Source organism: Rhinoderma darwinii, chromosome 1 (genome assembly GCF_050947455.1).
Source record: "Rhinoderma darwinii isolate aRhiDar2 chromosome 1, aRhiDar2.hap1, whole genome shotgun sequence".
NCBI classification, from domain to species: Eukaryota; Metazoa; Chordata; class Amphibia; order Anura; family Rhinodermatidae; genus Rhinoderma; species Rhinoderma darwinii.
The window spans coordinates 458,449,557-458,474,002 of record NC_134687.1 but is presented as its reverse complement, the minus strand read 5'-3'; the positions used below and the strand labels follow the sequence as shown (position 1 = coordinate 458,474,002).

Below are 24,446 nucleotides of genomic sequence, written 5' to 3'. Positions count from 1 at the left end.
AACTTTATCTAGATGGCAGGCTTGTTAATAATATGTTTGCGTGAAGCTTCACAAAAAAATAACCATATATTCTCTTTATTCATTAGACACGCTTGCATATATATATATATTGCAATGCATTTTCTGCTACATTTAAATTAATGCCCATAGACAAGATCGCTACACATGTCAATCACTAGAAAAATAAACATTGTAGAATTAGTTTCCATCACATTGATTCACATCCATTAATTCCTACTATCATTTCATATGAAATCTGGTCAAGAGGCGTTCAGTCAATGTTGCAGAGTCATAAAGGGATTATCATTCTTAGGGTATGTGCACACACACTAATTACGTCCGTAATTGACGGACGTATTTCCGCCGCAAGTACCGGACCGAACACAGTGCAGGGAGCCGGGCTCCTAGCATCATACTTATGTACGATGCTAGGAGTCCCTGCTACTCCGTGGAACTGCTGTCCCGTACTGAAAACATGATTACAGTACGGGACAGTTGTCCTGCAGAGAGGCAGGGACTCCTAGCATCGTACATAACTATGATGCTAGGAGCCCGGCTCCCTGCACGGTGTTCGGTCCGGGACTTGCGGCCGAAATACGTCCGTCCATTACGGACGTAATTAGTGTGTGTGCACATACCCTTACAGAAACAAACTGTATGTCCATGCATAAGGGTCTATGACTATACGGTCAAATCGTAGTAATAAACTGCACTGGTCGAGTACAGGCTGTAATAAAACGTCCCATCTGAGTAACTGGTTAGGGAGTTGCATACAGAACAAGGGTTGATTTCTATAATCCTCTTTAGTTTGCATCTAATCAGGATTAATTAGACTATTATTTTTTTTGCCCATAACTAAAATATCTGGTGTGATTGAATTAGATGAACTATGTAATACAACAAAATATATGTAAACGCTAGAACCCTTCCCTTGGAAGGGATATGTCTGAAAATATTATGTACACTTAAGAATGCAGTAACACCAATAATTTACTTTGAAGTTGTTGAAAGGGGTTGTCCACTAAGTTTGTTAGAAGGTTCTCCTGAAGAGAAGATCCCTGTATGTCCCACTGTGAGGGTATGTGCACACGTAGTGACCAAAAACGTCTGAAAATACAGAGCTGTTTTCAAGGAAAAACAGCCCCTGATTTTCAGACGTTTTTTGAGCAACTCGCGTTTTTCACAGCGTTTTTGGAGCTGTTTTCATTGGAGTCTATGAGAAAACAGCTCCAAAAACGTCCAAAGAAGTGTCCTGCACTTCTTTTGACGAGGTTGTATTTTTACGCGTCGTCGTTTGACAGCTGTCAAACGACGACGCGTAAATGACAGGTTGTCTGCACAGTACGTCGACAAACCCATTCAAATGAATGGGCAGATGTTTGCCGACGTATTGTAGCCCTATTTTCAGATGTAAAACGAGGCATAATACACCTCGTTTACGTCTGAAAATAGGTCGTGTGAACCCAGCCTGAGGGTATGTTCACACGGCGTATTTTCAGACGTAATTCAGGCATTTTTTTACGCCCATAATACGCCTACAAACATCTGCCTATTGCTTGCAATGGATTTTATGATGTTCTGTTCCCACGAGCCTTCCCACGAGTCAAAAGACGGCACGTAAAATGACGGCTCGTCAAAAGAAGTGCAGTACACTTCTTGGTACGTTTTTGGAGCCGTTTTCCATAGACTATTGAAAACCGCTCCAAAAACGAGCGTGAAAAATGCGAGTTGCTCAAAAAACTTCTGAAAATCTGTATTTTCAGACGCATTTTGTTAATCGTGTGAACATACCCTTAAGGTCCCAAGCAATCACCTGTAATCCATGGCAGAACCTCACAGTAAGTATTTAATTCCCCTGCAGCGCCACCACAGGGAAAATAAAGCATTACATCGTTCTCATTAAAATCCATGGGCTGTACATATAATGCACATGCCAGGTTCCCCAGAGAAAGGGACTCTCATTATAACCACTCTTCAGTGTGACTAATAGATGAGCACCCTAATGGGAGACCCCTACCACTAAGAATTTCCTAGCTGGGTTCTTGAAAATGGGTCAGCTAAACCAGACAACAACCAGGTTTACTGAAAAAAAAAAACAGAAGCTAGATGTAGGATTTAAAGTAAAAAAAAAAAGAAAGCTTGTATGTTAACGTTGTACTTGGTGTCCATGAGGCTAGTGTAAGGCAATCAAATCAATAGAAACAGCTCTGTGAAACGCAAAGCAAATTGATATTTAAAACCAAAAACAGTATACTTGGTCATAAAGGCAACAGTTAACACTATGGGTGGCTGGCTGGTTGTTATGGCTCATGTACACACCAGTATAAGGGTGCAGTAACACGTGGAGTAGTTTTTGTTGCAGAAATTTACACCATGTATTCCTATGGGTAAAAACAAAGTTTCCAACACATACATGGTTTAAAATTGTGTGTGGAAAAGTGTTTTCTGTACGTGTTGCAGATTTTGAATGCAGAATTTAAATCAGACTTCCACACTGAAATCCGCGACACAAATACACAGCCAATTCACCACAAAATCCGCAACAGTAATTCCGCTGCAGAATTCCTGTTGCATATTTTCACACTACGTGTATCTGCACCCTTACATGCGTGAGACGTGTGAGAGATCAGAAAAGCCTTTCCTAAAGGATTATATATAATATGTTGTTCTATAATGTCTTCCTTGAACAAATACTTTTCTGGCTGAGCCTTAAGTCTTTTCATCTGACTGCTTTAGATGTGCATAGTCCAATAAGTCGTCGACAGCACTCCGGAACCAAACTCAATGATTAGAAAGTATAAGGCTATGTTCACACGGAGTATTTTGGGGGAGGAATATCTGCCTCAAAATTCCGTTTGGAACTTTGAGGCAGATATTCCTCTCCCTGCACGCCGATTTTCGCGGCAATTATCGCGCCGTTTTTCGCCCGCGGGCATAAAACAGCGAGATATACGCTTTCTCCTGCCTCCCATTGAAGTCAATGGGAGGTCCGAGGCGGAAGCGCCCGAAGATAGGGCATGTCGCTTCTTTTTCCCGCGAGGCAGTTTTACTGCTCGCGGGAAAAAGACGCCGACGCCTCCCATTGAAATCAATGGGAGGCGTTCTCGGGCCGTTTCTGCCGAGTTTTGCGACGCGGTTTCCGCATCAAAAAACTAGGCAAAATACCCCGTGTGAACATAGCCTAAATCTTTTACTCCAACAATCTGTGACATTTTGGCTACTCGGTCTCACAATGATTAAGAAAAACTTTAGTCAAAACACTGCTGTAGAAATTTATACTTTATAACCAGTGAGATTGGCTCCTGTGTGCCGTCACCAAATTCTGTTGGACTATGGACAGAGTGTGGGCGAGTTGGATTAAACCGGTTGACGGGCACCACATACCGTACATATGAATTGAGTGCTGCTTGAAAAAAGAAAATTGCTGCTATAGATGTAAGGCAAGTTTCACGCAGCCCATAACACTTTGACCCCTGCAGTTTTACTGAACCACACGTAGATCCCTATAGAACTCTATGGAAGGGTTTCTCAGCTCCAGTCCTCAAGTGTCCCAAACAGGTTATGCTATGTCGATAACCTATAGGGAACACCTGAACCAATTCCTGATGCACTGACACTCATGTCCTCTGTGCAAATTTAAGGAAATCTTTCAAATGTAACCTGTTGGAGGTACTTGAGTTAGTGAAAACTGTACTATGGTAATCTAAGGCTACATTCAGACAATATTTTGCATCAGTATTTGTAAGCCAAACTTAGGCGTGCGACAAACAGAGAAAAAGTATAATGGAAGAGTAGCAAATGTTTCAGTGTTTTGGACCCACTCCTGGTTTTGGATTACTAATACTGATGCATAATAATGACTTAGATCCACAAGTGTGAATTAGTCCCTGCTGCTCTGTATTATTGAGCTGTCGGTAATCAGTGGAAAAGGACACTTCTATTCACCCAGGACCAAACTTACCATGGTAGTGTACTTCATTTTATAAAATCAGGTTCACACATGTCTATAGGGCAGTAACTTTTATAGGAGTAAAAAAGTATAATAGAAAATATGTATAATTACTGCAGTGGAGGAAGTGCGGTGTGGTAATGCGTTTCCCATTAGTATTTATTTTAAATCATTAAAGCAGTAGTGCTTCATTAAAGAAAACATGCTTGCCAATTACAGTAAACTGCAACAATATACATGTCCTGAGGCGGCGCAATTTTTTGTTTCACCACCGCAACCCTGTGGGAATATATCTTCTACCACCTAATGTAGCAGCACTAGAAGTAAAATGTAACTGTACGATGAGGGTTACAATCAATGCAGGTGAAATTACCTTTCCCAAATGATCCTGTATTTCTTCATGTACATCATTACATTAAATTCTTGTCCAGACAGTGAGTAAATACATACAAAGTTTATAACAACTATTTTTGTGCTTACAGTGCATTCCTCGAAGATAGTGAAAATACATAAATATACCCAAGTAGCGTGCAGAAGAGGACAAAATGCATTTGTGGGGTGGGGGTGAGTAGTCCTATAGAAAACGCAGGTGGAAAATGAAATTCCTGTGTAACTAGGACTGCCACAGTGTGTAATATTGTGCGTTAATGAATAGTTTAATTATTAATAATCTCATTCTGCTGTGCTTTACAACTTGTGAGGAAAAAAAAAAATATAGAACATTGTGAACAGTGTACGCCATATGCCGAGTTGGTTTGTACAAGTCGGTCAATGAAATCCCAAGTCCAAATAAATATAAAGCAATTTAAGTACATCTTAAGTCCATCTTAAGTCAAGAGAAAGAGAGACAGGACTGTTACACAGGCGTTACATGAAGTCCAGTCCACGGTACGTCTCGCAGACTTGTTTCTGTCCTTCGGCCAATGATTGATCTCTATCGTATTTGTCCAAAACAGAACTACTAAGTAGAAAGTATTATTGGACTCCTAGGAATGTGAAGTACACACCGGCAATAACAGAGATGGTGCCAATTGTCTTTCATGGCACTGATGGCTCTTTTTAGTCAGTGCCTCTATCAATGTTCCTAGATAATTGGATAAACTGATCACCATGAAACAATATGAGATGTTCATTTTTAAAGACCACTAGTTTATTACAGATATAATAACCCCTGTTCAATGTCACTAAGTGCAGTCATTCCGTTACTAATCCTATTGGTGGGGACTGGAAATCTGGGCTTTCTGCAGAGTCGGGTCTACCCACAGTTGCAGTGCATTGAGGGTTGAGACTCCCGAGTGAACCCAAAGATACATTCTTTTGTATACACTGATAAATGGAAATGTCAGACGACTTTATCCAAGGACATAAATGAGAGCAAGACCTTTTAGATGCCAGAGAGCAGTTATCAGCTTTGCAACCCATATCAGAACAGTGTGATTCACACTCTGTCGGGGAGCTCAGCTGGTCATCAAATACCAGGGGCTGCTGATCATCTGCTTCCTCACAGATTACAAAAACCGTGTGTGGCTTTTCAAAGTTCATTGATAGCTCTTTGGCCCAAACTCCATTGGCCGATACTGTTTTCAGTGAACTTGGATACTCTGTGGCTGTCTTTTGGCAGAGATTATGGTTCTCCTTTACAAAGTCAGATGTTTGGTCAGAGTGGACACAATCAGAGGAATCATTTAGCAACCCAAAACATTGCCGTGTCCTCTTGAGGTTGCCTGGTGGGAGATTTCTTTGGAGGTCTGCGGAGTGTGTAAGAGGATAAGAGGCATTACTGTCTGAAGATTCTGAATATAAGCGGATTGAATTTTCCCCAATCTGTGCAGCAGACCCAGCTCTCCTAGGGATCTTGGGACTTACAGTTTTCACATATGCAGTACAACCCTGGAAAGGCAAAACGGTTAGTGGCATAACAAGTTATTAAAGAAGACCTCCAGTGGAAACACATTTTTCCATGTCTGCATTCCCCGCCTGACTGTATACCACACTACACTTCTTTTATGTATACTGAACTTACTTTTTGAACTGCTGCCTTGTCTGTGCTTTAAAAAAGCCTCAATCTTGATTCTTAGATTTTCCCAGCTTTCTCTTCCTCTCTGCTTTGCTATCAATCCTATGATGCTTCAGCACAGCATCACATGACCAGCTAAAGACTATACCATGCCGGGGACACTGATTATCATGCTCTCTATACTCTCCTAGATAAGCTGAGAAACCATAAGTATACAGACAGGGAGGCTGCACTATATTCTACTTCATTATACCTTTGTGACAGGAACCGGCCTGAGTATCAGTGATAGCGGATTATAGAAGTTTGTGCCACCAGCCCCCCCCCCCCCGTGCAAAACTAGTGTGGTGCAGGAACTGCTGAAGCCTGCGATGTGTGACACAGATCTCCATAGACATATGTAGAGAAAGCGTGCCACCGAGCCTGATTCACACTGCTGCTAAGCAACCAGCCCAGTCTGATATATAGAGATAGAAGCAGCAAGAAAATTAACAGGGGAGAGACCGACATATGGAATACCATAATGGTACACACGGGAAAGTTTCGTTTTGGCCGGAGTGTCCTTTTAAGTGTAATTACTGTTTGGTGGACACTACATTGGCAAGCCTTGGGGGCACTGCTGTGCCTACTAGAACTGGGAGAGGGGACACCTGCGTTTATGATAGTTTCCTCCCGTTACAACAAACATCTGGATTGACAAGTTAATTAGCTTAATATGAAATTGGCCCTAATGTGTATTTGTGTCTGACAGAGAAATTGGATTGAAAACCCCATTGAGGACAGGACAGAAACGGATGACAATCTCTGTACAGCGCTGCAGAATATGCTGGTGCTATATAAGCAACAGGAAATAAATTATCTGGGTTAATGTTTTATAACCGCGAGAAACAACAAGTCGTCGTTTTGCAAGGGCATCACAATGAAATCCAGGATCTAATCGTTTATTTTTTTGTGCCATGTGTGACACTGTTGTTCTCTTATGTGTACTTGTTTTTACATAATCCCCACTATGCAAGAGATACAAAGCGGCTTTACATAGCAGCGCGGTTATGTGGGCCATACAGGACTTGCTAAAGTAGAAAGCTCCTAATGTAGATCTACCAGTAAAGCCAAAGTTGTAGCAAATTTTACAGCACTCTGCCGGATATGGAGTGCACAGGGGACGGTCATCTTCTAGCTACTGTATATATCCTGCTATGCTCAGTAGGAGTTCACACTAGGGCCACACACAATAATATAGCAGTGTAAAGCCCTGTTCACAACAGTCACAAGAGTATCTCTCAAAATATAACTTCCACAGAAAACTGCAACATATACGACTGTATAGGCATACAGTGGCATACGTCGCCAGGAGGCTCCCATTGTAACAAACTTATACTGTGCAGTAAAGAATTTTTACTGTATCCATCTGTATAGAGCAGAGCAGTTTACTACGCTATTCTATATAGCAAAACAAAAAAGGTATGCCGATACATACCAGCCCGTTGTATACAAAAAGGACATTCTTTTGGCATATACCAGGTGAATAGGGACCTATGGATATGTTTGGTATATACGCCAGGAGCTTTCCCTGCAAAAATAGGGCTCTAAAGACCTACCAGAGACTAAATGCTTCATCATCATCATCAGTGGACTATAATGCTCACAGAGATGTTACAATGAAGAGTAACCATGAGCAGCGCAGCATCAATTCTAAGCTAGTCCCAGTAATAGGAACTCTTCATGCGAAATATACGTGTGAGGTTTCTTCAGTTACATAATATGCGGATATATGCAATAAATAAAAGGAAACAAAAGTAAAAGGAGCATATGTATATTTACTGTGAGAACTTTAGTCAAGGATTTGAAAGTGGTTTTCCACTTTGCATAATCCTTTTTTGTTACAAGGGTCTACCAACAATAAACTGATTACTGGTTATCCGAATGCTGGGACCCTTAGTGATAAGCCGTATTCTGTGCGGAAACCTATCAGGAACTGTTCAATTCCTCTAGAACCTTCACAGGGGAAATAAAGCAACACATGGTACCCATTGAAATCAGTAGACTGCCCTGTGTAATGCATCCATATGCCAGAACCCACAGACCTAATGGGGCTCTTTAAAGCCCCCTCTCCACTCAGGCGAATAGAGGAGGGTCCTGAATCGGCAACCCCTTATATTAACGCAAAATTCCCAATAAGGTATTTGAAATAGAATTTTCTAAACCGACAGATTTACTCACACTGTCCACCAATTTTGTAAAGGAACCACTAGAAGTGCGATTGCGCCATTTCATCTGTAGTTGAGGCAAAAGGCTGTTAAAAGTGCGAACACTCCAGGCCCTCTGTCTGGCTGCATCTGCTTCTACACCTTCATTTGCTTTGTCTTGTACAGTTAGATCCACACTTGTGTAATCTGAGGTGAGCCAGTCGGATACAGAGGCAGGGCTGGTCACACTTCTTTTTAGGTTTCCTACCTAGAATGAGAGGTCACAGTTAATGCAAAACATTTGGTTGATTTATTTTGCTAACCTTTTTTTTAATTGTTTTAAAAAAAAAAAAAAAAAGAACTGGCAAAGAATTAATTTTTAATAATCACATTGTCATAGTTACAGAAAGTTGTTACAATCTGCAGTATGCCCAATTCTTTTGGCTTTTGTATGTTAATCCAATGGCTATAATGACAAAAAAACATAATTACAATGCGTTTGCTTGCAAATTTTAGGTGGTACCACTGTGTGTTTTCCATAGAAGCAATTCCAGGAACAGCTTCTATGGGAACATCTTACCTTTGTGTTCCAGGGGCTTCTTAGCATTTTGACTGTTGTGATGACCGCAACATGATAAATGACATCATGTAACAGTCAAAGCCATCACAAAAGTCACATAACTTAAAAGCATGCATGGTTTTTCAATGCAGCAGTTCTGTGGCTCGCTACTGAACCACTACACCCAAGTGTGAACCCAGCCTTGACGGTTTGTCATAAGCTGCAAGGAAAGTACAGTGGCTCAGTGGTTTGCACTATGAAAATAAAAGAGAAAAAAAAGCAACCAAAAGTCTATTAGGATCAACATTGCTCAATTCTGCCTATAATACTCCACATTTGGGCATAATGTTTAAAAGCACATTGTATGATTCTGTAGATTGACCTTTTGTGAACCTACCAGAAAATACTGACTGTATAAATAGCAATTCCCTAATATTGCGATATTATTGGAACCATTTCCATCAGCCTAGGACAGGCTACAGGCTGCCATAAACTGTAGTCTAGAATTACATTGAAGCAGCAGTGAATCTGAAATCCCCTTCAAGTCTTCATGGGTATCAATGCATTGCTTCTTAGATTAAAGAGGACCTGTCACCTCTCCTCACATGTCTGTTTTATTAAAGAATTGTATTCCCCATGAAAACAATTCTGGAGAACATTTTCTTGAGTAATGGAACTCTATGTTGGGCCGTTACTCTGTTATTCCTACTAGAAATTTATAAATAAATTGACAACTGGGTGCTGCTAGATGTGTGGGGGGGGGGGGGTCCCTACACAATCTGACACTGTCTAACCAGTGCTCACAGAGTCAGGTTGTGTAGGTATACACCTTATTGACAAGGGGAATGGTAACACCCATTTGTCAATTTATTCATACATTTCTAGGGGAAATGACAGAGGAACAGCACAACCAAGAGTTATAAGAAGAGATGCTCCAGAATGGTTTTTACATGGGGAATACAAGAGTTTACTAAAAGAGACATGTCAGGAAAAAACACACATCCTCTTTAAAGGGAGCCAATCAAATAATAACTCTTTATCAGGGAATTGCGATCCTTAGATTTCACTTGCAATACAGCCTGGATCAATGTCTAACACCTTATCCACACAACAAGGGCATTTTGACCAGAAAACGAAAGGATTTTCCATACAGAAAAGTGCAACATTTATAAACCTCTGCAGGAAGAATGGTAAGCAGAACCTACTCTCAAGAAGCTTATTCTGAATACGACTAAGTAGCGTGGGAGCAATTGTGCCCTACTAGGATTTGAGTAAAAGAATCGTATCAGTTTAAAACACACTGTTCTCTCGCTGTATAAATCATATATTTACAATGGACAGAAATTTTGTGGGCATTAAGGCCAGACTGGCACAACATAGAATACATAGTGGGGCTTGGAGAGCACTCTTCTCTATTAAACCTCTATTACACTGTGACATGCTTGAGATAGGCTTAGTATGTTGTATTGGGATATGTGTGGCTAATAAAATCTGGCACTGGATTGAACGCCAATGTCTTTCATTTGCTGGATTGGATTTGCTACTATCTGCCATCCTTCTATGCACAACTGCCACCTGCACACTTCTAGCCATGGCAGGATCTGTGAAGCAGTGTGCAGGTACAACATAGGCAGAGATAAAATCCTATAACCCAGGGCTCCCTCACTTCCTTATTAAAAAGTAAAGAAAAAAAGGGTCACCCAAGGAATTTTATTTCATGGATGATATAGCGAAAGGAGTTAGTAGATTTCTTCTCCAACAACAGGTAACTCCTCTTTGTTAATTTGTACATGTATATACAGTAATTTACTGTAGCATCGTATAATGAATGTACATAAAACCGAAATCGATGGAGAGACACACTAAGAAACTGACCTTTATACGTTGACATAAAGCATTCCTAACAAGTAAAGAGAGCTAACTACATTTTCCATGATCAAAAGTCTGTGGCTGTAAAGTGAAGGCGAAAGATTGAGTTGTAATGTACGAATATGCCTGATTGTTGGTAGATACAGATTTCGCTGAAGGTCTGTGCCAGCTTACATATTAGTATATACTGACCTGTAAACGGGAAGAGTTTAAGGTGAGACCGTTCGCCTGATTTCCAGGTGAGATAACAAAAACCTCATCACTGTTGGACTCGCTCACTGTAATAGTACACATGGAAGGATCATCCTGTTGTGACTGCTGAGAAACATCTGCAACTATTGGAGAACATAAGCAAGAACACAGGAAGATCATAATGTGCCTTAAAAGAACGTGCCAAGTCTTCGTGCTCATGCACATGGGTGTTGTTAAATGACGCAAGCAAATAAATAACTGACACACATCCCAAATTAAACGTCTTGCTTTTATCTTGGATTTCTTGGCCAACATTGCATTTAAAGGGATTCTAAATCTAGAAAAATTAAGATTTTCTGCAGACTCGTGAAATATTAACTTGGAGAAACGGACACATGATTGCAGACATCTGGCAGAGAAAATAGCGGTCTATCTTTTTTTGAGGTCTTCCTTTTTTGGCAGGAATGTTGGAGGAGGAAGTGTTAACATGTCTGGTCTACATTGCAGGCAGAGCAGTGGGCAAATGCCTTACAGCTAGAAACATCAACCTATAACCTCTATTCCCTAACTGACTTGGAGGGGTGAAATCTTGGGGGTGCCACCTGTGGCACATATAGGCCTTTTGGATTGGGAGATGGTACAGAACAGAAATGAAAAGTAGAGTATGGAAAATGTGTGAGATTTTTTTTTTAACCCATTAAAGATGCAAGCCACATTGTTTTGTCTCATTCTGACAGCCATAACTTTTTTTATTTTTGATTGTTGACCTAGCTTTATAAAAGATCTTGTTTTTGCATTATGAATTGTAGATACTTAAGCAATCATTTTGGGGAACATATAAATGCATGTTTAGTTTATATGATTTTTCTTTTATTTAAAAAACAAACAAATGTGTGTGTTTTTTTTTGTTTTGTTACGCGGTTCACCATTTACCAGTAATAAACACACTAGTTTTATATTACCAGTCATTATTGCTACAGGATACCAACTTAGTATATGTTTAATTATTTTTGTGATAATTGTTTAGTAAAGAAAATGTTTAATAAAAATGTTTATTTAATTTAAAAAAACATGTTTGCATTATGGCTATTTCATTTTTGTTTATTTATTTTTTGGTTCACTACGGGACTTTACAGTTCAAAATCAAAAACTAATGTGTTCTAATATCTGTCTATTCCAATACATTACATGTGTGCATGTAAGATGCACATGAATCTGTTAGGGCATACCTAAGCTATGCACTAATAGGTATCACTGCGGAACATAATGCCGAGGTGACAAGGCTAGAACAAAGGCATTCACCTCCCTTTGTTCACACTACTTGGATTCTGCGATCTTCCTGACGTAACTGTAGGTCATTGAGCCTCATGACGTACAGTTATATCACCATGCACCAGTGGGGTTAAAATCTAGTGACCCCATTTACCTCCACAATTATCCCTCCTAATCTTGTACCTAGCCAGTGGAGCGTTTGTATACGCTTCGACATACCTTCCAGCTTTAAAGTATTGCAGAGAGAGAAAACCCTTGAGTTGCACGAAGGTCGCCACAGCAATTTTTTTTAAGTGTTAAGCCACGCCTTTAACCCTGCAAAATCTGCACCCATACACATTCAGCCCACACAGTATAATACCCCCATAGTGCCTCCCACACAGTCAGGGCCGGCCACAGGGTGCTGCAGCCTCCCAGCATGTAGGAGGCGCCACTGTGCAGGCCATTTGAACTCTATATTCTCTGCTCCTCGTTACATACACAGAGGGAAGCAGTGGCAGCAAGTGCAGAGCAGAGGAGGAGGCTCCGTCCACAGCCCGTCCTGCAGGAAGCCTGTGCAGCAAAGAGAGATGGTAAGTTCCTATTTGTGTACATATGTCTCGGTGTGTGTATATGCTCCATTAGGTGTGTGTCTATATGTGTATATTTTTCTGTGTCGCTCACACACACATATATATATATATATATACATACATACACACACACACACACACACACATATATATATATACACACACACACACATATATATATATACACACACACACACACACACACACACATATATACATACACACACACACACACACACACACACACACACACACACACACACACATATACACACACACAGAAATGAGCAGCACTCAATATTTAATTCCAAGATAGTAGTGGGTGCAGGCAGGTAATCCCGATCCAAGGGATGTAGGTAAATATACGTTTCCATCCTGCTTAAGGTCCTATAGCAGGATGGAATCTTTGCAGCTTGTGCTGACTGAATAAACCACTTTTTCTTACTACATCGGAGTGCTGTGGGATTTCTTCTGTAGAAATATATATATATATATATATTCCCCAAAAAATGAAGAGGCAGCATTCCAAGGAAATTGGTGAAAAAAAGTGGTGTGTTTATTCACCCCAGGCAGGCAACGTTTCGAGCCGTCTCTATGGGATCTTTGTCAAGCCTTGACAAAGATCCCATAGAGACGGATCGAAACGTTGCCTGCCTGGGGTGAATAATCACACCACATTTTTTCACCAATTTCCTTGGAGTGCTGCCTCTTCATTTTTTGGGGATTTCATTAACTAGGGTTCCTAGCCTCAACCTAGGAGGCCTGTACCCACTGCTGTTGCTGTGCTGCTGTATTCTTTTTTCTCATTATATATATATATATATATATATATATATATATATATTATATATATATATACACACACACACACATATATATATGTAGATGTAGATATACATATACATTTAGATATACATGTAGATATACATATATATGTAGATGTACATATATATCTATCTATATATATCTACATACACACATTATATATATATATATATATATATATATATATATATATATATATATATATATATATATATACACACACACACACACACACACACATACAGACATACTACCGGTCAAAAGTTTGGGGTCACCCAGACAATTTTGTGTTTTCCATGAAAACTCACACTTATATTTATCAAATGAGTTGCAAGATGACTAGAAAATATAGTCAAGACATTGACAAGGTTAGAAATAATGATTTTTATTTGAAATAATAATTTTCTCCTTCAAACTTTGCTTTCGTCAAAGAATGCTCCATTTGCAGCAATTACAGCATTGCAGACCTTTGGCATTCTAGCTGTTAATTTGCTGAGGTAATCAGGATAAATTTCACCCCATGCTTCCAGAAGGCCCTCCCACAAGTTGAATTGGCTTGATGGGCACTTCTTGCGTACCATACGGTCAAGCTGCTCCCACAACAGCTCTATGGGGTTGAGATCTGGTGACTGCGCTGGCCACTCCATTACAGATAGAATACTAGCTGCCTGCTTCTTCCCTAAATAGTTCTTGCATAATTTGGAGGTGTGCTTTGGGTCATTGTCCTGTTGTAGGATGAAATTGGCTCCAATCAAACGCTGTCCACAGGGTATGGCATGGCATTGCAAAATGGAGTGATAGCCTTCTTTATTCAAAATCCCTTTTACCTTGTACAAATCTCCCACTTTACCAGCACCAAAGCAACCCCAGACCATCACATTACCTCCACCATGCTTGACAGATGGCGTCAGGCACTGTTCCAGCATCTTTTCAGTTGTTCTGCGTCCCACAAATGTTCTTCTGTGTGATCCAAACACCTCAAACTTCGATTCGTCTGTCCATAACACTTTTTTCCAATCTTCCTCTGTCCAATGTCTGTGTGCTTTTGTCCATATTAATCTTTTCCTTTTATTAGCCAGTCTCAGATATGGCTTTTTCTTTGCCACTCTGCCCTGAAGGCCAGCATCCCGGAATAGCCTCTTCACTGTAGACGTTGACACTGGCGTTTTGCGGGTACTATTTAATGAAGCTGCCAGTTGAGGACCTGTGAGGTGTCTATTTCTCAAACTAGAGACTCTAATGTACTTGTCTTGTTGCTCAGTTGTGCAGCGGGGCCTCCCACTTCTCTTTCTACTCTGGTTCGAGCCTGTTTGTGCTGTCCTCTGAAGGGAGTAGTAGAATAGCCTTCATTTCTAAGAACAAGAATAGACTGTCGAGTTTCACATGAAAGCTCTCTTTTTCTAGCCATTTGGAGAGTTTAATCGAACCCACAAATGTAATGCTCCAGATTCTCAACTAGCTCAAATGAAGGTCAGTTTTATAGCTCCTCTAAACAGCAAAACTGTTTAAAGCGGTGCTAACATAATTGCACAAGGGTTTTCAAGTGTTTTCTAATCATCCATTAGCCTTCTAACACAGTTAGCAAACACAATGTACCATTAGAACACTGGAGTGATGGTTGCTGGAAATGGGCCTCTATAGACATATGTAGATATTGCATTAAAAACCAGACGTTTGCAGCTAGAATAGTCATTTATCACATTAACAATGTAGAGTGTATTTCTGATTAAATTAATGTTATCTTCATTTAAAAAAACTGTGCTTTTCTTTCAAAAATAAGGAAATTTCTAAGTGACCCTAAACTTTTGAACGGTAGTATGTATATATATATATATATATATATATATATATATATATATATATATACACACATACACACACACACACACACAGGATGTATATATATATATATATATATATATATATATATTTGACTGTATGTAGTCTGTGTACAGTATATATATATATATATATATATATATATATATATATATATATACACACACACACACACACACACACATATACATATGTGGGCACCATCCAACCTAAGGCCGGCCCTGCACACTGTAGAATGCTCCCATAGTGGCCCACCACAAAATATAATGCCCACACAGTATAATGCCCCCATAGTGACCCCCCACTCAGTATTATACTGCCATAGTGGCCCCCGCACACAGTATAATGCCCCCATAGTACCTAATATAAATAATAAAATAAATACTCATCTAGCCCCATTCCCACAAAGAGCAGAGAAGATCCTCCGGTCTGTGCTATGTGTGGCTCGGCACAGTCACTGCATCTCACCTGTCTGCGCCAAGTCATTCACATCTGGCATTCCATAGTGAATGGTGGAGCGGACGGCTCCCTTCTACACCAATGAATTCAACTATATATGCATCCTGAGTACGTAGATGCAGTTGAAACCGAGACATGCTGCCAGGTCCCTCTAGATTTGTGATGGTTAGGAGGAAAGATTTCTATACTATATAACTCACACAAATTGTGTAATTGTAACTATTTGTTTTTATTGCAGGTTTTGTTCTAATCAGAAATATAATATAGTGAAATAAAGAATACAAGAACATTTTGTACTCAGTACACAGCGAGTGTTCGTTTCAACTGTGACAATTCCACAAAACTAATACCACTTTACTAACTTTGGAACAAATATTTTCACCAACGCATTGGTTTACCAATTTATTATAGTTATAATCTACTTTAAAAAGTTGAGTAACTTTACAAATACTTTGCTTTACTTATCTTGTGCTGATCCTGAGTTTCACCTTTTGGTTCATTCTCAGCTAAAACTTTATTCACAATTCTACAGGCCCCTGAGCGGAGATTTCCTAGCATTCCATGATGGCTTAATGTGTGGACAGAGCTTGCGGTCGTTTTCTGGAACACGAAATGCATGTAGGCACTGTACAGTAATCGGATTTTGGAAAAACTAACTCTACCAGATTATGGGAGCTAGAGATACAGTGAGTATCAACTAGGTGACAAAACACAATTTGCCTATAAAGGCAACAAACCCTATTTTCCACACTACTAACAGAAGGTATTGAATTGTTCTATTCACCTAATTCTTAATAATGAAAATATCCTTTTTTAAAAGGCACGTAGTCTATATTCTAAAAACCTATGAGCCCAGAAATGTTATCACTCACATAGATGTAACGGGCAGTCTCGGCTAACAGCAACCAGAATAACTGTGAATGCCATTTTGGAATATTAAAGATGCTAGAATTTAAGATCAGTACTGCAATGTTACACAACTTTTTGTATGTAGATTATATCTATATATAAAATTGTAAAATTGTCTCATCCTATGCTTTAACACACTACATAGTCAAAAGTATTGGGACACTTACAGGAGCTTTTATGACATCCCATTCTAAATCCATAGGCATTATTATAGAGTTGGTCGCCCCTTTGCAGCTAAAACAGTTTTTACTCTTCTGGAAAGACTTTCTAAAAGATTTTGGAATGTGTCTGTGGGAGTTTTTGCCCATTCGTCCAGTAGAGCACTTGAGAGGTCAGACACGGATGTTGGACTAGAGGGCCTGGCTCGCAATCTCCATTCTAGTTCATCCTAAAGATGTTCAATGGGGTTAAGCTCAGGGCTGTATGTGGGCCAGTCAAGTTCTTCCACATCAAACATGCCTTTATGGACCTTGCTTTGTGCACTGGGGCACTGTCAAGCTGGAACAAAAAAAGGGCCTTCACCAAACTGTCCCCACAAAGTTGGAAGCATACAATTGCCCAAAATGTCTTGGTATGCTGAAGCATTACGATTTCCCTTCACGGGAACTATGGTGTCTAGGCCAACCCATGAAAAACAAACCCCATAGCATTATCCCTCCTCCATCAAACTTTACAGCTGGCACAATGCAGTCAAGCAGGTAAAGTTCTCCTGGCATTCACCAAACCCAGACTCATCCATCAGACTGCCACACATTCATCACTTCACAGAACACGTTTCCACTGCTCCAGAGTCCAGTTGCAGCGTGCTTTACGCCACTCCATCTGACGCTTGGCATTGTGCTTGGGGATATAAGGCTTGCAAGCAGCTGCTTGGCCATGGAAACCCATGCCATGAAGCACCCGGCGCAGGTATTTTTCTGGAAATATTAATGCCAGAGGAGGTTTGAAACTCTGCAGTTATCGAGTCAGCAGAGTGTTGGCAACTTTTTTGTACTATGCGCCTCAGAACTCGGCGACCCCGTTCTGTAACTCTACGTGGTGGTGCTATGGCTCTTAAACACATACACTTTACAATATTAGCACTCACAGTTGATCTTGGAATAGCTGCGAGGTAAGAAATTTCACAGACTGACTTGTTGTGACGGTGGTATCCTATTACAGTACCACGCTGGAATTCAGTGAGCTCTTTAGAATGACCCATTCTATCACAAATGTCTGTACAGGCAGACTGCATGGCTAGGTGCGTGATATTATATACCTGTGGAAATGGGACTGAATGAAACACCTGAATTCAATGATTAAGATTAGTATGCCCCAATGCTTTTTCCATATAGTGTATATTGCAACCTTGAACAATGTAAATACACCACAAGTCAGTGGATGAAAAAAAAAAAAAAAAAAGAAGGGGTGGGTGGTACATATATCTACATTAAATTTTCACACTGTGTTCTCCGAAGTCATGGAAGAAGCCTATCTTGCTGGACTAGTCACCATTATTTAAATAATCTGGAAGTAATGCAGGGCTAACGTTAGAAGGTAGGCAAACTGGGCCACTGCCCAGGAACTGCATTTCACAGTGGCCCGCTGAATATAGATCCCCCAGGAGCAACCGGTGAGTGAAGTGGAAAATCATTCAACTGTCATTTCCAAGAGTAATACAACATTTATTTAGACCAAATATAGAACCCTATGATGAATTTGTGTCATCAATGCTGAGAAGAGGAAGCTGAAAGTGATCAGTCGGAGACAAGTTGACCTTGTTCAGCGTCCTGTAACAGCAGAACATCCCTAGAGTGGTAAAAGATAACCGCTTATACTATGGAATTCACAATTAACCCCTTCACTGACAGAGCACCAGGCACTCTACTATTAACCTCTTCACTACCTTAGAGCACCAGGGAATTTAAAATTATTTTTTTTCACTGCCAAAACATTACTGATTTTAATAGTTAATTGCAATACTATATGCACACTGCACAAGACTTTCATTTTGACTTTGTATGGCAGTATTATTTAGACAATGTCAGTAATGTGTGGGCACTATATAACAATACATGACATGGTATTACTTTAATACTTTATGGAGTTATTATTTAGGCACTGTATAGAAGTGATATTTGGAATTGTATGATGATTTTCTTGTATACAGATTTAAATACAAGGTGAATGTGTATGTACATTATGTAAGGTTTAATATTTAGGACAAGAAAAAAAAAAAGAACAAAGAAACTTACCCCCCTCAACCTGACTGGCATATTCCAACTCCCCGTTTTGTAGGTCTTCATCTGATACCACCAACTGAAGCTCATTGACTTCTAGGGCTGTATTCGGAATCCCATTCTGATTAAAATACAGACAGCGGAATATGACGGAGGGTACAACAGCCTAGACTGATCAACTTAGAGAAAAAGAGAGAGCAAAAGGGGGTGAGAGCAAAAGAGAGAGACAGAGAGAGAGAAAGACAGAGAGAGCCTGTACAGCACTATATATTTACATATGGTGGAATGCTAAATCATTTCTGGTTAGGTTTTGGGCCTATATATAGGTATATAGCAGATATAAAAAGTCTACACACCTGTTAAAATGCCAGTTTTTGTCATGTTACCAAATCAGTCGAAGACGAATAATTTCAGAACTTTTTCCACCTTTAACGTGACCCATAATCTGTACAATTCCATTGAAAAACAAACTGAAATCTTTTAGGGTGGAAAAATAAAAATAAAGAAGAAAAACAATGTGGTTGCATAAATATGCACACCCTTAACTAATACTTTGTTGAATTACCCTTTGACAGCATTCAGTCTTTTTAGGTAGTAGTCTATCAGCATGGCACATCTTGACTTGGCAATCGTTGCCCACTCTTCCTTGCAAAAGCGCTCCAAATCTGTCAGATTGCGAGGGCATCTCCTGTGTACAGACCTCTTCAGGTCACCCCACAGATTTTCAATGGGATTCAGGTCTGGGCTCTGGCTGGGCCATTCCAAAACTTTGGCTTCACCAGAAGAAGATCATTCTTTTGTTCAACCTCTGTCATCAGACCATAAAACGTTTTCCCACATGCTTTTGGCAGACTTGATGTAGGTCTTTGCAAAACATAGCCGGGATTTGATACTTTTTTTTGTTAGAAAATGCTTCTGTCTTGCCACCCTACCCCACAGCCCAGACATATGAATACAGGAGATTGTTGTCACATGCACTATACAACCAGTACCTGCCAGGAAGTCCTGCAGCTCCTTTAATGTTGCTGCAGGCCTCTTGGTAGCCTCCCGGACCATTTTTCATCTTGTCTTTTCATCAAGTTTTGAGGGACGTCCAGATCTTGGTAATGTCACTGTTGTGCCAAATGTAATCCACTTCTTGATGACCGTCTCCACTGTGTTTCATAGTATATCTAATGCCTTGGAAAGTCTTTGGTACCCTTCTCCTGACTGATGCCTTTCAACAATCAGATCCCTTTGATGTGTTAGCTCTTTACGGACCATGGCTTTTGCGGTCACATGCAACAAAGAATATGACAGGAAAATCCTAATAGAACAGCTGAACTTTATATGGGGTTACTCAGAATCACTTTAAATAGTGGGAGATGTGTACGGGATACTATTTAACATGAGTTTAAATGTCATTGGCTAATTCTGAACACAACCACATCCCCAATTATAAGAGGGTGTTCACTCTTATGCAACCACATTTTTTTAGTTTTGTTATTTTTCCCCTCTAAATGATTTCATTCTGTTTTTCAATGGAATTGTACAGATTAGGGGTCACATTAAAGGTGGAAAAAGTTCTGAAATGATTCATCTTGTACTGATTTTTTGGCATGACAAAAACCTGGCATTTTAACAGGGGTGTGTAAACTTTTTATATCCACTGTTTAGGTCTCTGTTGGATAAAATTAGTTTTCTGTAGTGTCATCTAAATGTGTCCACAAATGCTTTAGGACAATATATAAACCAACACTAATTCACCTCCTACAAATCTATCTGAAAACATGCAACATTCCTATTAGTTCCAAGATCATACGTACCACTTGTGTCGTTATCTGGCTGTCGCGATGTTCTCTTTTGTTACATATCTTCTGCCTGAATGGTCCAACATATATTATGTGGCATTAGTGACATTTATTTACTTCCTCACTATTTTTTAAAATAGGCATCCATTAAATTGACATTTGCAAGGACTTGTAATTTGACAATGGACATGTCCGGCTGTTTCTTTTAGATTTTTATTTTTTTTTTAAAGTAAAAAGAAGTGAACAAAACCTTTGCAGGGAACAAACCTACATTTGCCTTGACTTTTCTGCATAGTTGAATGCACCATTATTTATTTGCTGAATTAGTCATAGAGGAATAAAATCAAAACATACTATTTGTCAGGTACAAAAGTTTGGGTATACTGGCAGTCAATATAATATCCCCATTGGCAGAAATCACAGCTCCCAAATGTCTCTAGCCAGCTTACCGTCTTTGTATTCTTGCTATTAATGTAGGATAATGTACGAGATGTACCCATAGATTTTCAATAACATCTGAGTGTTGGGACTGTTAAAAACCTTCTTTCCTTGTTTTTTGAAGTACTTCATGGTTGATTTTGAAGTATGTTGCATCATTGTCTTGTTGCAATATTCAACCTCTTTCCAGCATTAGTTTCTTCATAGACTGTAAGACTTTGGCTTCCTGGACTTTATTTAACCCCTTAGTGACCAGCCCATTTTAGGCCCTAATGACCAAGCTATTTTATTCGTTTTTCTATAGTCGCATTCAAAGAGCTATAACTTTTATTTTTTCGTCTACATAGCTGTATGAGGACTTGTTCTTTGCGGGATTAGTAGTACTTTTTAATAGCACCATTTTTTGGTACATATAATTTTTTTATTTACTTTTATTTACTTTTTTGGGGGGGGGGGGATTATAAAAAAAAACTGAAATTCCGCCATTGTTCTATGCGTTTTTAAATTGACGCCGTTCCCTGTGCGACGTAAATAACATGTTACCTTTATTCTATGGGTCGGTACGATTACGGCGATACCACATATGTAGAGGTTTCTTATGTTTTACGACTTTTGCACAATAAAAACACTTTTGAACTAAAATTATTTGTTTTTGCATCGTTGCTTTCCAAGAGCCATAATTTTTTTATTTTTCCATCAATGTAGTGATTTTTTGGGCTTGTTTTCTGCGGGACGAGACGTAGTTTTGATTGGTACTGTTTTTTTATGGTTTTTTTTTACGGTGTTCACCTTGCGGTTTAAATTACATATTAACTTTATTAATGGAGTCATTACGGTCGCGGCGATACCATATATTTGTACTTTTATTTATTTTTTACACTTTTACTAAATAAAACCACTTTTAATGGAAAAAAAATGGATTTATTTTTTTACTAATAATTTATTAATAATCTTTATTTCACATTGATTGCTTCTTTTATTAGTCCCACTAGGGGACTTTAGTGTGCGATCTTCAGATCGCTGCTATAATGCTCTGGTATACTTCGTATACCAGAGCATTATTGCCTGTCAGTGTAAATCTGACAGGCAATCTGTTAGGACGTGCCTCCGGCGTGTCCTAACAGGCATATGTCCAGGGCAGACCTGGGGGCTTTTATCAAGCCCCCGGCTGCCATGACACCCCATCGGAGACCCGCAATTGCATTTGCAGGCCGCCGATGGGTGACAGAGGGAGCTCACTCCCTCTGTAAACAAAGTTAAATGCCGCGGTCGCTATTGACGGCAGCATTTAACGGGTTAAACGGCCGCGATCGAAGTAAACTTTGATCGCTGGCGTTGGAGCAGGAGCTCAGCTGTCATCAGACAGCAGAGCCTCGGCTCCAGCCTGCACGGGAGACCCGTGCAGGACTTAGACTAGGCTCACGTGAAAAGGCGTCAGCCTAGCCTAAGGCCCCTTAGTGACGAACGTAAAAAGGCGTATTGTTGGTCACTAAGGGGTTAAGAGACTACTCTCTATCTGCACATTATTACCAGTGCCAATGGTTGTAACACAAAAGCATAAAAGGACCATCCCCATCTTTAACCCCCACGGCCAATTTTCATTAAAGTTTTTTTCCCTCCCCATATTCAAAAAGACATAACTTATTTTTCCGTCGACATAGCTTATTTTTCCGTCGACATAGCCATATGAGGGCTTGTTTTCTGCGGGAGAAATTGTAGTTTTTCATGGCACTATTTAATGCACAATATAATGTATTGGAAAACGGGGAAAAAAAATAATCTGTACGGGCAAAAAACAGCGATTGCACCATTTTTTGCAGGGTTTCGTATTTATGGTGTTCATTGTGAAGTAAAAACTACATGTTCATTTTATTCTATGGGTTCATACATTTATGGTAATACCATCATTTATACTTTTTTTAGGTTTTACCACTTTTATAAATAAAAAAAACTATTTGTTCGAATTCTGAGAGCCATAACTTTTATATCTGTCGATTGAGCGGTGTGAGGGCTTATTTTTTGCGGGGCGAGTAGTAGATTTTTGGTACAACTTTGGGGTACATGAGACTTTGATCACTTTTTTTTTTTTTGGGGGGAGCGAAGGTGACAGCAGTTTGGACGGTTCATTTTTTTACGGCGTTCTTCGAGTAGGTTAAATTACGTTATATTGTAATAGTTCGACCTTTTACGGACGCGGTGATACCGATTATGTTAACTTCTACTTATTTTTAACATTACCTTAGGGGAAAAAAAACAGTGGAGAAGTTTTTGGAACTTTTTTTTTTTTCTACACTACTGAAATCTTTAATTATTTTCTACACTTCCCCTTAATCCCCTTAGGTGATTTGAACCAGCAATCTTTGTCATTTTTACAGGCTCCTGTTAAGCCTTACCAGAGGCAGGGCTTAACCGAGGCGGAAATAAGGCAGTCCTGGGGGCCTTCGTTAGGCCCCCAGGCTGCCATGACAACCATCGGCACCGCAAGATTGCATCACGGGGGCCAATGGGCTGTCGGAGGTAGTCACCCCTCTAATGGCTTAGATGCCGTGGTCGCTATTGACCACAGCCTCTAAGTGGTTAAACAGCCAGGATCAGAGTGACTTCTGTTCTTGGCCGTTGGTGCGAGGTGTCAGCTGTAATACACAGCTGACAGCCGCAGCGTATGGAGCCGGCTCAGCGCATGAACCCGCTCCATACTTCAACCCCTGAACCAGGACGTACAGGGTTAATGGTTGACAAGGTATTCTGATCTTGAAATGCTTCTTTTTTTTTTTCCACACATACCTTTGTGAATTCCGTTTTTGTTTCATCAGACAAAAGCAAGTGTTGAGTGGAATACTTCAGATGTAATTTTTGTTAAAGGGTAACTAATTCCCATGGCCGCGGGCCACCAAGTTTACTTACCTCCTGATGGCCGCAGCCATGGATCAGTGAGCGCTGGTCCCCATTTCCTCCTCAGGAGATGCCAGCGCTCACTTCCGTTTCACTCCGCTGTGTCCTGTAGGGTGCTCGTGCCCGCTCTTAAAAAAGGGCCAGCGCGTGTACCTGAATTAAAGACCAAATTGGCCCAAGAGCACCGTGGACTATAAGGGGGCCCGGCCCCTTCCTGCATTGCCTGAGCGTTGTTGTTGTTTACCTATGTTTGACTCTGCAAATGGTCCCTTAGTGTTTCCTAGTTCCCAGTCCTGCTACCTGTATCTCGTGCTATCCAGAACCAAGTGCCGTATACAGTTGGAGTCGACCTGGGCTAAGTACTACGCCTGTCCTGTTACACCACGCCTGGTGTCTGACTGCTGCCAAAGTCTCATCCGAGCCTGTGTTGCTGCTGTCCGAAGTTGTTACAGGTACACCTAT

General features: G+C 40.1%; 1 protein-coding gene across 1 annotated transcript in view; it reads right to left on the bottom strand.

Annotated features, from left to right (window-relative positions):
• Positions 1-3,213: 3,213 nt before the first annotated feature.
• The window catches only part of LOC142657579 (uncharacterized), an 80,298-nt gene continuing 59,065 nt past the window's right edge, over positions 3,214-24,446 (bottom strand). The window contains exons 3-7 of the mRNA XM_075832693.1: positions 20,670-20,724; positions 18,880-18,985; positions 10,770-10,912; positions 8,184-8,417; positions 3,214-5,839 (exon numbers count right to left, since the gene is read on the bottom strand). Of these exons, the coding sequence (XP_075688808.1) occupies positions 5,144-5,839; positions 8,184-8,417; positions 10,770-10,912; positions 18,880-18,985; positions 20,670-20,724 (1,234 nt within the window). The 3' untranslated portion in view covers positions 3,214-5,143. The remainder of the gene's footprint in view (positions 5,840-8,183; positions 8,418-10,769; positions 10,913-18,879; positions 18,986-20,669; positions 20,725-24,446) is intronic.